Source organism: Penicilliopsis zonata (genome assembly GCF_001890105.1).
Source record: "Penicilliopsis zonata CBS 506.65 unplaced genomic scaffold ASPZOscaffold_1, whole genome shotgun sequence".
Lineage (NCBI taxonomy): Eukaryota > Fungi > Ascomycota > Eurotiomycetes > Eurotiales > Aspergillaceae > Penicilliopsis > Penicilliopsis zonata.
In genome coordinates this window covers 2316210-2330195 of record NW_019208911.1, presented here as the reverse complement: position 1 = coordinate 2330195, position 13986 = coordinate 2316210, and the positions used below count along the sequence as shown (strand labels likewise).

General features: G+C 50.6%; 7 protein-coding genes across 7 annotated transcripts; 4 read left to right on the top strand and 3 right to left on the bottom strand.

Annotated features, from left to right (window-relative positions):
• Positions 1-712: 712 nt before the first annotated feature.
• Positions 713-1728, top strand: ASPZODRAFT_163206 (hypothetical protein; the record flags this gene model as incomplete). Its single annotated transcript, XM_022726615.1, has 2 exons — positions 713-1146; positions 1210-1728. 2 exons carry the CDS (start codon positions 713-715, stop codon positions 1712-1714), a joined length of 939 nt encoding a protein of 312 aa, XP_022585867.1. The 3' UTR covers positions 1715-1728.
• A 172-nt stretch (positions 1729-1900) lies between these two features.
• ASPZODRAFT_163205 (hypothetical protein) lies at positions 1901-3873 on the top strand. The gene is made up of 2 exons (XM_022726614.1): positions 1901-3491; positions 3546-3873. The coding sequence occupies exon 1, from the start codon at positions 2137-2139 to the stop codon at positions 3391-3393; it is 1257 nt and encodes a 418-aa protein (XP_022585866.1). The 5' UTR covers positions 1901-2136; the 3' UTR covers positions 3394-3491; positions 3546-3873.
• A 1411-nt stretch (positions 3874-5284) lies between these two features.
• Positions 5285-6312, bottom strand: ASPZODRAFT_369539 (hypothetical protein). The gene is made up of 2 exons (XM_022728283.1): positions 6259-6312; positions 5285-5972 (listed from the first exon to the last, which is right to left on the bottom strand). Exon 2 carries the CDS (start codon positions 5817-5819, stop codon positions 5445-5447), a length of 375 nt encoding a protein of 124 aa, XP_022585865.1. The 5' UTR covers positions 5820-5972; positions 6259-6312; the 3' UTR covers positions 5285-5444.
• ASPZODRAFT_12188 (hypothetical protein) lies at positions 5935-7113 on the top strand (the record flags this gene model as incomplete). The annotated part of the gene is made up of 3 exons (XM_022721306.1): positions 5935-6045; positions 6171-6469; positions 6561-7113. 3 exons carry the CDS (start codon positions 5935-5937, stop codon positions 7111-7113), a joined length of 963 nt encoding a protein of 320 aa, XP_022585864.1.
• A 413-nt stretch (positions 7114-7526) lies between these two features.
• ASPZODRAFT_55614 (hypothetical protein) lies at positions 7527-8451 on the bottom strand (the record flags this gene model as incomplete). Its single annotated transcript, XM_022728552.1, has 4 exons — positions 7527-7660; positions 7721-8079; positions 8157-8339; positions 8414-8451. The coding sequence occupies 4 exons, from the start codon at positions 8449-8451 to the stop codon at positions 7527-7529; spliced, it is 714 nt and encodes a 237-aa protein (XP_022585863.1).
• A 459-nt stretch (positions 8452-8910) lies between these two features.
• ASPZODRAFT_12186 (hypothetical protein) lies at positions 8911-12053 on the top strand (the record flags this gene model as incomplete). The annotated part of the gene is made up of 6 exons (XM_022721305.1): positions 8911-8986; positions 9126-9436; positions 9495-10461; positions 10524-10871; positions 10942-11760; positions 11821-12053. 6 exons carry the CDS (start codon positions 8911-8913, stop codon positions 12051-12053), a joined length of 2754 nt encoding a protein of 917 aa, XP_022585862.1.
• A 329-nt stretch (positions 12054-12382) lies between these two features.
• ASPZODRAFT_55894 (hypothetical protein) lies at positions 12383-13558 on the bottom strand (the record flags this gene model as incomplete). Its single annotated transcript, XM_022728573.1, has 2 exons — positions 12383-13121; positions 13182-13558. 2 exons carry the CDS (start codon positions 13556-13558, stop codon positions 12383-12385), a joined length of 1116 nt encoding a protein of 371 aa, XP_022585861.1.
• Positions 13559-13986: the final 428 nt, after the last annotated feature.

The window sequence follows — 13986 nt, the reverse complement described above, 5'->3', positions numbered from 1 at the left end:
TTTTGGTCTCTTCGGTATCCTTAGTTTCGAGCTGACCATCCGTCATAGCCTTAAATTTGTGCGGTGTTTGGTGCCGTGTATCTCTCCCAAAGGAGGCCGTCAAAGTCCTCCTTTGTGGGGTCCAGCAGCAGCAGTTAGACTCAGGAGCCATGGTCATATTTGGCGTGAGGAAGACTTTATAAAGCTCTTAATGTGCAACAGGGAGAGCTGCAGAACGTTGAAACCTCGGTCCAGAAGGATGTGGGCTTACATCATGATAGCTTATGGTCTGTAGATAGAGATGAAAGTGGTGGATTTTTTTGCACCTACTTGATCTTCCAAGATAGGCTCATAGGAGTGCAGGGTCCCAGGGGAGTCCAAATCAAGATTACTATTATTACTTTAGGCAAAAGGAAATCAACAAGCAAGCTACCTACTAGTAGCGGCAAGTTTCTGCCCATCGGTGAGATTCTAAGAAAGTAATATAGTAAGGACAGTCAACGAGAGAGAGGCTCAGAACTTTGGACAAGGCCTGGAATTGTCCCTTTTCGACCAATGGGTACTTGATGTCGACCAACGGAGAAGCTTGTGGCCTCAGGCCTGCAAACCGTCACTCTGATGGCCACACTCACGTGTACCGGAACCTCAGAAGCTACTTCTATCGTCTGACTCTTTCTCCTTTCTTTAATACCCTTTGCTGAAGAAAATCTCACTAATCAGGAGCCTTTTGAAAATGTCTCGCCTCAACCAAGACGCACGCGAACAAGTTACCTTCCTGTGTGAGAAACTATGTGGGAAGAATGGCCTTAAATTGGTGGACCAGGATGGCCACTTTGGCGATCTGAGAAGACTCAATATCCATCATGATACTCAATATGACTTTGAGAGCCTAAACTCTGAGGCTGCTTGTCTGGACCAAGACCCTCCCTTTCTCTTCTATCCTCTGCCTCAGGAGATTCTCAACCGCTACCCTCTGGACCCTCAAGGATTTAAGGACGGCTATTTTTTTGAATATAACCCAGATATTCCTTCTACTTTAAAATTGAGGATAGATGAACGCACAAGGGGAGCCTGCAGCTTTGTGTCTGAGTGGGCAACTCGCTTCAGGCCAGGTTTACCAGCTGGTACCACATCACTTCTAGATATTGTAAAGCTGGAGGAAATCAGGTTAGTAGTAATTATCTAAGGCTCCGTCTTAATTAAGCATCTATTAATACAGGTTATTTTTAGCCACCCAAACCCCTTCCTACTAGAATCAAGCTTTTTTGGATACTATTGGATCCCATCAATCTACTGGGACACCTATCCAAGCCTGGAGCCTGAAAGGCAAGACAATCAATATACCTTTTCACAGGTGACCCTTCAGACCTTCCAACCGCTTGTTGGCAAAGAGGATTCTATTCTCTTTGGAGAGATGGGTGCCCTGCTTTCAGGTTTAAAAAGTCGTGTCAATCAGCCAAAGGTGGATGATGAGCAAGTCCAGGAAGCTCTTTCTAATGATCCTAGTATGGCCAGTGACTTTGAGTTGGCATTTCCAGATGAAGAGCACTTTCCAGTCCTGATGCTTTCTTATGTGGGCCCTCAACATGGACGGCTCTTCTATGCCTATATGGATGGAAAGCAACTCATAATCCAACAATCAAAGCTTTATGGCTTTGAAAAGAAGTCAACTGCACCGGTGGAATTGTTTGCTCGGATGCTTCTGAGTCGTCCTCTAGCGCTTCCAGACTCTTGAGAAGGAACTGACCGAGCCGGAAACTGGACAAAATTGTACGAGTATGTAGTTGGTATGAGGTGGTTACAGGGCTAAGAGCTGAGTCTATTCCTAATATGGATTAGTGGGATTTTAGTAGGGCCGCCCTTGGCATCAAAAAGTGATTTAGATCAACTTTGGGTTTTCCATACAAATTGTATGGAGGTTCCAAACTTGGGACAAAGTTGTAAATATGACAGAATATCTCCAGGCAACAGCAGCAGCAGGCTAAGCGAAATTTCCTAAACAGTTTTTTTTCTCTCTTCCGCCACAACAAATTCCTCTGATTTGTATTCCTGCCCCTGCCTCTGCTGGTGTTCGCCTGGTGTTCTTGTCGCCTCTCTGTATTTATTTTGTCGATTACGGAGTACAGGACCTACCTACCTAGAGGTAGTAATTGCAAGATGTCGGCCCAGCCTATCAGTATTCAAGATCAGGACGAGATCTACAACATACAGTCCACAGAAAGACAGGAACTCCTTCAGCAGCTCAAACAAGCCATGGGCACCGAGAACGTGTCCGTGCCTTTCTGGGCCTGCTTGCAGGTTTGCGATCTCAACTGCCTGCGAAAAATGATAGCAAACACCTGCAGCGGACCGATTTTCATCAATGTTCTGCAATCAACTGCTCTCGCCATCCCTCTCCATTGGATGCAAAAGAGCCCAGGAGAAAGAAATTTGGGAACATCCAGCCCAGCAAGCCCAGCCACCCCAAATCGCCCATTTGGGACTCCCGATCGCGCTCCTAGTAGAAGATCCCAGGCCTTGAAGAACTTGGTCATGGAGCGTGATGATACTCTCTGCATACTCACCAAGATGGGCTGCGTGACGGAAGTAGCTCATATTTACCCCGTCAGTCTCCTCCAACCACAACAACGATCCAACCTTGCCGCATGCATTCCACCCTTCTGGCACTTGCTGCGCATCTTCTTCGACCAAAATCGTCTTGACAAATGGCATTCGGCCATCTTTCGGGATGCACTACAACCAGATCGGGCGATGGATGGGGTTTTCAATCAGATCTGCCTTACTGCATCGGCACACACCGCGTGGACCAAAGGACTATTCGCCTTGCGGCCTCTTCAAGAGGCCGCGGATAGAAGATCTTTGTCTGTAGAGCTCCACTGGCAGCCAGTACAAACGCATACCAAGTTCGATGCCATTGATCTACTCTCCCCACCTGGCCAGTCTCGCGATCTTGAAGGTTCAGGTTCCTTCGTTCTCTACTCTCGCATCTTCAACCGGCTACTACGAACGGGCGACATCCTTGTGCTTACTACTCACAACCCCGAGACCCACCCCCTGCCGAGCTTTGCCTTACTGGAGATGCAATGGTTTCTGACGCGCATCGTGTCGATGTCTGCAGCCGCCGATGAGTACAACAGGAACAACTTCAACGATGATGTTGAGGGTGCTGCCCCAGCACTTGACACCTTTCACAGCCGCGCCCTACATGAATCCATCTCAGAGATGTTTTCATCCACGCCCAAATGGCAACATGACCCCCAATTGAGCCAGTCTAACTCCTCTGTGGGGGAAAGGGAGGATGATGACGTCGAACAGTCTGTGACTACCGCCTCCGTTGGCCCTTCTCCTTCCAAGACCAGACAGGTCGAGAACACACTATCTGCAGTAACCGAGGATTCCGCCTCAGAGGCTTGAGTTAGTATTTTCCAAGGTGGAGAGTTTTGTCTTCTTCCTTTATTTTGCGACAGCCACTCAACCATGCAGGGGTGTATTTTGCTCTTCTGTGCCGCGCTGTAAGCCTCCAAATCCCTGAGGTGGAAGGGGTTAAGGGACGCGCTAATCAGCAGTGACCATATTCCTCGCCAGCCGCTTTATCCTCGCATAACCAACGTGGCGCCCATCCTGATCGGCGAGCTGGCGCATCCCCTCGAATAGATGAACTCATTGGTCGACAGGTACATGACTGTGTCTGAAGAGGGGTATTCAGTAGAGAAGAGGCTGCACTAGCTCGTCTCCTCGTAGTTGTTTAATTAATACATTAATATGGGATCTAGGTATTCATAGTGCACTAGCCAGCTGTCATCTTAGATGGGCTAGTATACCAACCTTAATTGACCGTTTGGGTTGCCTTATCTAGAAACTGGTACAATAGTTATGGTGGGGTATCGGCTTGGCAGTTCATGTTAGTTACAGAGTAGTTAGTTACTTATTATCTAGTATAAATTCTAGTAACTAATTGCATAGAGTACCTTGGGTACCTAATAATAGAGTACTCCGTACGTACTCCGTACTCCGGATGTACTCCGTGCATAGGTAAGTTACCTAGGTAAAGTACTCCGTATTGGAAGGTACAGAATAACTTAATACGCTATTTGTAGCTCAAATGCTTACTAGGTAACTTCCGACGGAGTACTCTCGGTACCGTATATCCCGGATGAACTACTACATACGGAGTAAAAATGAAGATATTGTCAATTTCCTGAGAATTTATATAGATGGCTAGTAGGTAATTACTCTGCAGGTAAAAAGTACAGAGTAACTACTTACTATAAAATAGTTTTGACAAAATCTAGGGGGCCACTAGACCGCTGAGCCACTAAAAATGTCCAGACATTAATTAGGGCCTTATATGGTCATATATTCCTGTGACAATAGTCAATTTTACACAGCTAGTTGCTCTGTACAATACTAGTTGAGTAGTATGCATAACTAGCTAACGTAGCTACCTTAGGTACGGTGGTATCGAGAGAGATATTAGAAACTTTAATAGATGGTTAGCTCAGCCAGTGACTGTTCCTGGATTTTGAAGCTTTTTTTAGGTAGTAACTAGTAGTACTACATTAGTTAACTAGTAGTTACCTGGTACTTCCAGGTACTCGAGGACAAGTCTTGAACAATATCTCATGCACTATATGGAGTACTTTGGCTATGATCCTGGTTAACAGCAGGCTACAGAATAACTTTTATCTCAGGTATATACAAGTGATGTAGTATTCTATGATTTGGTAGCAGTTTTATAGATAATGTGGTTGCCTATTCACTATATATCTCTCATGAGAATGAATGGTAGCTGTACATATAAGGTACTATTACGGTACCTGACTACTAGCTACTCAGTACTTTCTCTCTTCTGCTACCCTCTCTGTCCCGGAATTGTACCTCAGCCCAGACGAGGAACTCGAGGAGAAGACATCAATGAAGCTCTTGACTGGGATCCATGCTCCGCTGAAGTTTATGAGGGCTATCGACAACGCCGAGTTAATTTTTGCTGCTTTGTTTACTATCAAACCAACCCCCATGCCGTGACTCCGCGTTAGCTACCACCACAGTAAGCAACTAGGTACCAGGTAACTACTACTGCCGTTCTCCGTACTAACCAGTTAGTTTCGAGCTCTGAATGCTGACTTGAACGTTTCTGATAAGGATGGCCAGCGGCCAAAAAAAGACAGAGACCAGTCATTGCAACCAACACAACCAACACGCCTCGTACTCGTACTCTGTGAAGACGCCAGAAGGACGCACTCGAAGTCACCAACAGCGCCGTCCTAGCTCTGACTCCCCTCCTGGCTTGACTTAAAATTTAAAGGCGCACCGGCTAAAAAACTGAAACCCTTCTCTCGGGCCCGTGGGAGTGTCACGATCTTCTTCTACTCCGGTCGGTTGTCCCAGAATCGGCCCCCAAAACTTGTCGAATGATGCCTGCCTGGTTCATACGAGCGTGCGTATGCGTAAGGCTGGTCAAAGGATCACTTAAATTGCGCTTCCTTAGCGAGGTGCTGGAATCGGTCTCTCCCATTTGACCAGAACCCTCGCTCTGCAGCCCTGCTCGGCGCGGTCCAGAGAGGGCAGGTCTCAGCCAGCAGGAGACCTCTCGGCGACTCACAACACACCCTGGGGCCTGTCGCGACTCGCCAGGACAGTCCATAAAGACAAGGAAAAATGCTCCGGCTGGAGGTACCATTCAAACGGTACCAGTCGCCATAGATAGATCGCCTATCACCACGACCAGCACCGCCGCCGCCGCCCACCCCCTCTTCCCTCTCCGCAGTTCCTCCCCTCTCTCCTCTCTCCTCCTCTGCCTCTGCCTCTGCTTTCTCTCTTCTCTCCCTATTCAAAGACATAAATATTCCACAGGCTCAGGCACATCTCCATTCGACTTCTTTTTTTTCGTTTTTCTTTTTTTCTCTCCTTTTTTCTCTAATCCGTTGAGCCTTCCTTTGCTCTGAACTGCAAAGGATGGACTACTCCTACTACCCACACCCTCCACCTCAGCCGTTCTCGCTGTACGGGCTGTCGACCGCGGGTCGCAACGGTTCGGCAGACGACTTTCAGGAGACCTTTTCGATGGTATTGTTTTTCTCCCTTCCTTTCAAAGCTATTCCAAGATTCCATCGTTCCCTTTTTCTCTCTATTCTTCATCTTTAATTTCCTTGCTGCATTGGGTTTCGGAAATTTTTGTTGCTAATGGAAAGGCCAACAATTTCCAGGACAATTACGCATATAATTCGGTACGCCTCGGGCCGCCGACAGGCTTCGTCCCACCGCACTCTCCCTCCGGATCGTTCTCGAAACAGATTTTCTCCAGTCCTCCCGGCGAGTCCACCGCTGCCAACTCCCGCCACGAGCTTCTCCGCACGATCACCCAACCCCCCGCCCCGATGGAGAGCGGGGAAGACGGATTCGGCGAACGCATGCTGACCCGCAGCAGCAGTGAGGAGAAGGAGATCCTGACGCCGGCACAGAACAGGCGTAAGGCGCAGAACAGAGCGGCGTAAGTGACCCTCTTTTTCGCTTCCCCCCCCCTCGACATCGTCGCACTGTAATGACTGACGTCGGCTGCTTGTGTTTCTTTTTTTCTACAGTCAGCGAGCCTTCCGAGAAAGAAAGGAACGACACGTGCGTGAGCTTGAGCAAAAGGTCAGCAACCTCGAGCAGGTGTCCAACTCGCTTCAGGCAGACAATGAGCGTCTGAAGCGCGAGCTTGCCCGCTTCGCCACCGAGAACGAGATCCTGCGAGCCACCACCACCACCACCAGCAACGCCTCTGATTCCTCCTCCTCCTCCTCCCCTCCCATCTCTGGCTCGCTTGTTGACTCCGCCTCCTCCACCGATCCCATCCAGTTCACCCCGGCCACCTTCTGTACCACCCTCATGTTGGACGGCAGCACGGGGAACCGGCCGCACAAGATCACCGTCTGCGAGGCCACGGGCGAGAAGTTACTCGACGTCGGCGCCACCTGGAACCTCATCCAGGCCCACGACCTGTTCCGGCGCGGGCTGGTCGACATCGGGGCTCTCTGTGAGCGACTACGAAACACAGCCCGCTGCGACGGGCAGGGTCCTGCCTTCAAGGAGAGCCAGCTCCGTCAGCTGATCGAGGAGTGTGCCCTAGGCGGGAGCGATGAGTTGATATGATCCCATGAGCAGATGAAAACAAGAGAATGAATCCCTTTAGTCGCGGAGTTTACCTGGCGCCGAGGTTTGTTTTGAATCTTTTTTTTTTTGTTCGAGATATCCGACTTGGACATCCCACGTGTTGTCTTTAAGCTCCCCCGCCTTTTTCTTTCTAAACAAATCCAAAACCCCTTTTTGCTGTTTATTCGAGCGATGGTGAATGAAGATCCACTGGGAGCATGGGAGGTCTTGAATCTGGTGTTTAGAATTAGTATATATCTTGACTGTATATGTCCTTCCGATTGATTGTGCTTTATAAACTAGTAGTAACCACTACTTCTCTAAACTGATCATTGAATCAATTGAAAATATGTTTTTGATACAAATATGTACGCAGAAATACAACCTTGAAAATAAACTCGTGAATGTCATGATCAGTCCCAATCATCATCGTAGTCCTCGAATTTCTCGGGCTTGGTATCGCCCTCGTCCATCGACGCGGAGCGTTTCTTCAGCCGCATGTCGTTTTCCTTGAGGGCGCCCAGATCGACCAGCATTTTCTCAAGGTCTAAACGATTAGAATGAACAGCAAGGAGGAAGAAGAAGAAGAAGAAGAAGAAGAACTCACCCTGCAAACTCGTACGGACTCCATTCATCTCTCTCAGGGTGACAATCTGCCTTCTGATCTCGCCATGCCGGTACACAAGGATGGTCGGCGTGTTGCGCTCGGGATACCCCTCGATGCACATGTCGGCGCGGATCTCGCAGAACTTGATGTCCCCGAACGTGGCGGCGAGCTGGCGCCACAGCGCGGTCAACACGCGCGACTCGACGTTCCCGCCCGCCGACGAGGTCAGGTTCACGAGCACGAAGCTCTTGTCCGACGCCTCGGTCACCTCGCGCGCATAGTCCACTTTCTGGATCGGGTAGACTTGGTTGTATATGCTTGATTGTTGAAGGCTGGAGATCTCTGCCATTCGTTTTTTCCTGATAGATAGTTAGAAATGTATTATATATATATATTATATACGTGTGTGTGTGTGTGTGTGTGTGTAGGGTTGTACCGATATTGCTCGAGAAACTCATCATCCTCCTCATCCTCTAGTGCTGCCAGCTCGTCCAAATCCTTATCTTCTAGTCGGTTCTCGTGCGCCCTCCGCTGCGCCTCGATGATCGCCTCCTGAATGATCGGTTCCGGGTCGGGTGCTTTCTCGGGGATGATCCCATGCTTGCGGAGGATGTCGTTCCTGTGGGCATGCGTCAGCTTTACTGGAGTACAATCGAACAGCGAAGGTCGATAATGGGTGTATCATCTGCGTACCACTCGGTGTCTTCGTTTGGGTCTACCTGGACCTCCATCGTCAGAGTATAGTCGAGATGATTTGGACGTGGATTAGGGGAAAGATGTCGCAGCAGGCAGTAGTAGTACCTTATACAATGGAGGTACCTCATAAGTGGGATGAAGCGTGTTTGCAATGTTTGTGTGGACCGCCACTGTGGCTGGTGCGGTCCACACAATCTCGCAGGTAAGCCTCAAGGACTAAGAGTAAGGACACCTGGAGATCCTCGCGGTCAACATTGAACGCAGCAAGCAACAAGGCGCTCTGCGCATGTCCTGGTGAATCGCCTGCTACGAACGGCCTGCTATTTCTAGCCTTCCGAGGAATTGTGTCTTTCCATTCCAGATAATGAAGGCGCGTTAAAGTCACCGATTCACACCGCCCGAAACGACGACACCACTACCACCACCACCATACCCGTAACCACTGGTCTCTACTTCTCTCCTTACGTCTCAGCAAGTCTGCTGCCACCGCCACAATGAGCTATATGAAGAAAGACGAGGATGCCGACCAGACGATGATCAAGCTGGATCGTACCTCTGTGTTTCAAGATGGTACGGCACACCTGTTATGATTTCAGATTCGTTCCCCTGGACGCCGCAGCCGCCTGGTCTACACCACACATTCATTGCATTGCTCGTTTGTAGAAACCGACGGTGTTCAACTGACGTTTTATTTCTTTTTTTTCTCCAGCTCGCCTGTTCAATTCGTCGCCTATCTCGCCGCGGAAATGTCGCACGCTGCTCACCAAGATCGCCGTCCTCCTCTTCACGGGGGAGCAGTTCCCGACCAACGAGGCCACGACGCTCTTCTTCGGCATCTCCAAGCTGTTCCAGAACAAGGACCCCTCGTTGCGCCAGATGGTGTATCTGATTTTGAAGGAGCTGGCCAATACCGCGGAGGATGTGATCATGTCCACCAGTATCATCATGAAGGATACCGCCGTCGGGAGTGATATCCTTTATCGCGCAAACGCCATTCGTGCTCTCTGCCGCATCATCGACGTAAGTCGTACTTCATCCCTCTGCTTGGATTGATTTCTCATGACTATCTCTCTTCTAGGCTTCCACTGTCCAAGGCATTGAACGTCTGATCAAGACTGCAATCGTCGACAAGACACCCTCCGTTTCCTCGGCAGCCCTCGTGTCCTCCTACCACCTTCTGCCGATCGCTCGTGATGTGGTCCGCCGCTGGCAGAGCGAGACACAGGAGGCTGCATCCTCCTCGAAGCAATCTGTCGGATTCCTTGGTTTTGGTGGCAGCTCACAGACCCACGCCATTTCGCAATCGAATTTCATGACCCAGTACCATGCGATTGGTCTGCTCTACCAGATGCGCTCCCACGACCGGATGGCCCTGGTTAAGATGGTGCAGCAGTATGGCGCTGCCGGTGTGGTAAAGAGCCCCGCCGCTCTCATATTGCTTGTGCGGTTGTCTGCCAAGCTGGCAGAGGAGGACCCTGTTCTGCGGAAACCGATGATGGAGATGCTGGACGTCTGGCTCCGACACAAACACGAGATGGTCAACTTCGAGGCGGCCAAGGCCATCTGTGCCATGCGGGATGTCACCGACGCCGAGGCCTCACAGGCTGTCCACGTCCTGCAGCTCTTCCTCTCCTCGCCCCGCTCAGTCACCAAGTTCGCTGCCATCCGTATCCTCCACAACTTTGCCTCCTTCAAGCCCCACGTCGTGAACGTCTGCAACCCAGACATCGAGTCGTTGATTTCGAACTCGAACCGCTCCATCGCCACTTTCGCCATCACCACTTTGCTGAAAACCGGCAACGAGGCCAGCGTCGACCGCTTGATGAAGCAGATCTCCGGCTTCATGGCCGATATTACCGATGAGTTCAAGATCACAATCGTCGAGGCTATTCGCACCCTGTGTTTGAAGTTCCCCAGCAAACAGGCCGGCATGCTTTCGTTCCTGAGTGGCATCCTCAGAGATGAGGGAGGCTACGAGTTCAAGCGGAGTGTTGTCGAGAGCATGTTCGATTTGATCAAGTTTGTTCCGGATAGCAAAGAAGATGGTAGGCATTCTTTTTAATGACGGCCTGTGCGCATTACTGACCTTTTCTTTTTTAAACAATAGCTCTCGCCCACCTTTGCGAGTTCATTGAAGACTGCGAGTTCACTAAGCTTTCCGTCAGAGTGTTGCACCTGCTCGGTGTGGAGGGCCCCAAGACGGCTCATCCCACCAAGTATATCCGCTACATTTATAACCGAGTGGTCCTGGAGAACGCGATTGTTCGTGCTGCCGCCGTGACCGCCCTGGCCAAGTTCGGCGTCGGCCAGAAGGACCCTGAAGTCAAGTCTAGTGTCCAGGTTCTGCTTACGAGATGCCTGGATGATACGGACGATGAGGTCCGCGATCGCGCTGCTCTCAATCTTCGGTTGATGAGTGAAGAGGATGAAATGGCTGGCCGGTTTCTCAAGAACGGTTCGTATCAATCATGCCCCCCCTCCCTGGATCTTTCAATCCAAGCATAGTACTAAACAGGATTACGCAGATTCGATGTTCTCCCTGTCTACTTTTGAGCACCAGCTAGTCATGTATGTGACGTCAACGGACAAACAGACCTTTGCCGCTGCATTTGATGTTTCCACCGTGCCCGTGGTCACACAAGAACAGGCCCTGGCGGAGGAGAGGACTAAGAAGCTTACCACAGCGACGCCTACGCTCAAGGCGCCGTCTACCGGTCCGTCGAAGGCCAAGCCCAGCGGTGCTGCCGAGGCCGCTACCTCCGCTGCGGCGACTCAGAAGTACGCCGAGCAGCTCATGCGTATCCCCGAGCTCAAGGAGTACGGTACCTTGCTCAAATCTTCTTCACCGGTGGAGCTTACGGAGAGCGAGACCGAGTATGTCGTGTCTGCGGTCAAGCACATCTTCAAGGAGCATATTGTACTGCAATACGACATCAAGAACACTTTGCCCGATACTGTCCTGGAAGACGTGACCGTGATCGCCACCCCGGCCGAAGAGGATCTGCTGGAAGAAGAATTTACAGTCCCCGCGCCCAAACTGGCGACTAACGAGCCGGGCATCGTGTATGTCACGTTCAGAAAGCTTACCGGGGACAACAGCGTCTCGGTCACCTCGTTCACGAACAACCTCAAGTTCACTAGCAAGGAGATCGACCCGACGACCGGCGAGCCCGAGGAAAGCGGCTACGAGGACGAGTACCAAGTAGAGGATCTGGAGCTGACGGGAAGCGACTACGTGATTCCCACCTTTGCCGGCAGCTTCGACCACGTCTGGGAACAGACGGGGGCAAATGGCGAGGAAATCAGCGAGACGCTGCAACTGGGCAACATGAAGAGCATTGCCGGTATGTCGCCTCCTTCCAGGCAATATTCTTTTTCAATCTTGACTAACTTTCACTTTTTAGACGCCACGGAACAACTGATTGCGATCCTCTCGCTGCAACCGCTAGAGGGCAGCGACGTCGCCATGAGCAACAGCACACACACGCTGAAGCTCTTCGGCAAGACGGTCTCGGGGGGCAAGGTCGCCGCCCTGGTCAAGATGGCATTCTCCAGCAAAACTGGCGTCACGACAAAAGTCACTGTCCGCGCGGAGGAGGAAGGAGTCGCCGAAGCGGTTGTTGCGGCCGTGTCTTGAGGTCTTGTAGATTTTTTGCTTCCTATGTTCTCTTTTCCCTCTAAATTTGATATCTTATTCTTTTTTCCTCCCCCTTCTTTTTTTTTATCCTTGGCGAATACATCTGCGATGAGTCTCAGGAAAATAATCCCATTATTATTTTGCACTTGCATTTGTTTTGCGTCCATCCAGGTGTCGGGCTAGATAAACGTCCTTCCAATGAGATTAGGCATTAAGTTGAAGATGTTTAGTTGAGAGATAATTAGTTGAGAGATAGTAGTATCCTAGACCAATTAGGTAGTTATTTACAATGAGTATGGGCTAGGTTTCTACTGCCGCCATCCTTGTCATCAAAAGTAGTATACACCAGGCAGAAGCGAAGAATTCTCTGTCGTCCGTTGCAGTAGAACATCGTCAATGTCTTCATGCTCAAGGAAGGTCTGATCCGTGACAAAGGTCTGTGAGAATCCTATCGAGAGCAGATTGGAGAGGCCGCGATGTAGCGCAGTTAGGAGTGAAGAGGCCTCGAAGTTCAGGCTGGGGTCGCTGCAGGGGTGGTCAAGTTCAAGGGTCTGCAGGGCGACGGGGGGGCTGAGGGTGTTGAGCAGGTCGAAGAAGCTCTCTTCGACCAGGTCACCGGGAACGTTGAGAAGAAGCAGGCCGGGTAAGAAGACGGGGATCATGGTGATAGATTCGGGCTGGAGGCCGCGGTTCGCATATGAGATGGTCAAACTTTTCAGCGTGTCGCTGAGTAACGGTGTGCTCAGAATGGCTCCGAGCGAGCTCACGGAGAGATCGACGCAGTTCAGCAGCGTTAGGCTCTTGAGGCTGCTCGGCCAGGAGCAGAACGAGACTGTGGACTGTGAGAAGCTGCCGCTGATCTGCAGCCGCTCGAGGTGGGGTGGCAGTCGAAGCTGGGTCTCCTCGGGAACAGTGAAGGAGGTGAACTGCGGTAGTCGCAGGCTAATGAGTTGGTGGAGATTGCGCAATGACTTTTCAAGCAGGGTGATGGGAATCGGATCGCCCACGAGGGCAAGGTCAAGATGGCGTAGTTTGAGGCATTTCGACAACGCGGGGATACTAGCCACTCTTGAGGGCACTTTCAGTACTGCTCATGACAGGCGCTCATCATCGTAGCGGTTAACTCACGAGAATGATACTCTTGGAGCAATGAAGACTTCGAGGTTCTCCTTAACCCTCCCCAGCAACCGGGCAGTCCGACTGTTGGAGCTGTGGTGGACGAGTCTGCCGAGGTCCAGGCGGCGGACCAGGCATCCCAAGTTCAGCTTGCTCCGTCGGGCACTGATAGAAGGGCAGATGGTCGTTGTAAATTTTTGGAACGCCTGACCGACGTCCAGCCGCGGATCTTCATATAAGAAGGCGACGGCCGCAGAATACCATTGTCGTGATATCAAGCAACAGGCATACAGAGTACCCTGACGATCTTCATCGTCGTTGGCGGCAACGAAGCGAACAATCTCAAGTACAATCTCAGTAGGGAGATGAACCTGGTGATCGGTGTTCATTTCTTACGACAGGCCTCGAGCCAGTCATGGTAGGGGCCCGTTGACCGGATGGTTGTTTGTTTTTTTCCTCCGCCAGCTGGAGGGGGACCTCGGGAAAATGATATCATTTCCTGGATGAGTTAGTGCGGGCGCCCGTTACGTCTCCGGAGCGAATTCCGCGTGTTTTCTACTTGCAGCTTTTCCTCCCTGTAAATTGTATTGTGATGTACCTTTATTCTTGTCTATTAGTGGGCATTTGGATGAGTCAAAGAGCTTCTTCTCTTGTAAGAAGATATTATCACGGATATTCCTTGCTCTTGTCAAGGTGTTGAGGTGACCAGATTGTAATCTACACTGAGTTCTTCGCAAAGGTCAACCGTCTAGATTATCACTTTCCAAAGCTGCGATGCTTTCCAGAGAGGCCCTTGAAGAAAAGTAGACTGAAGCAA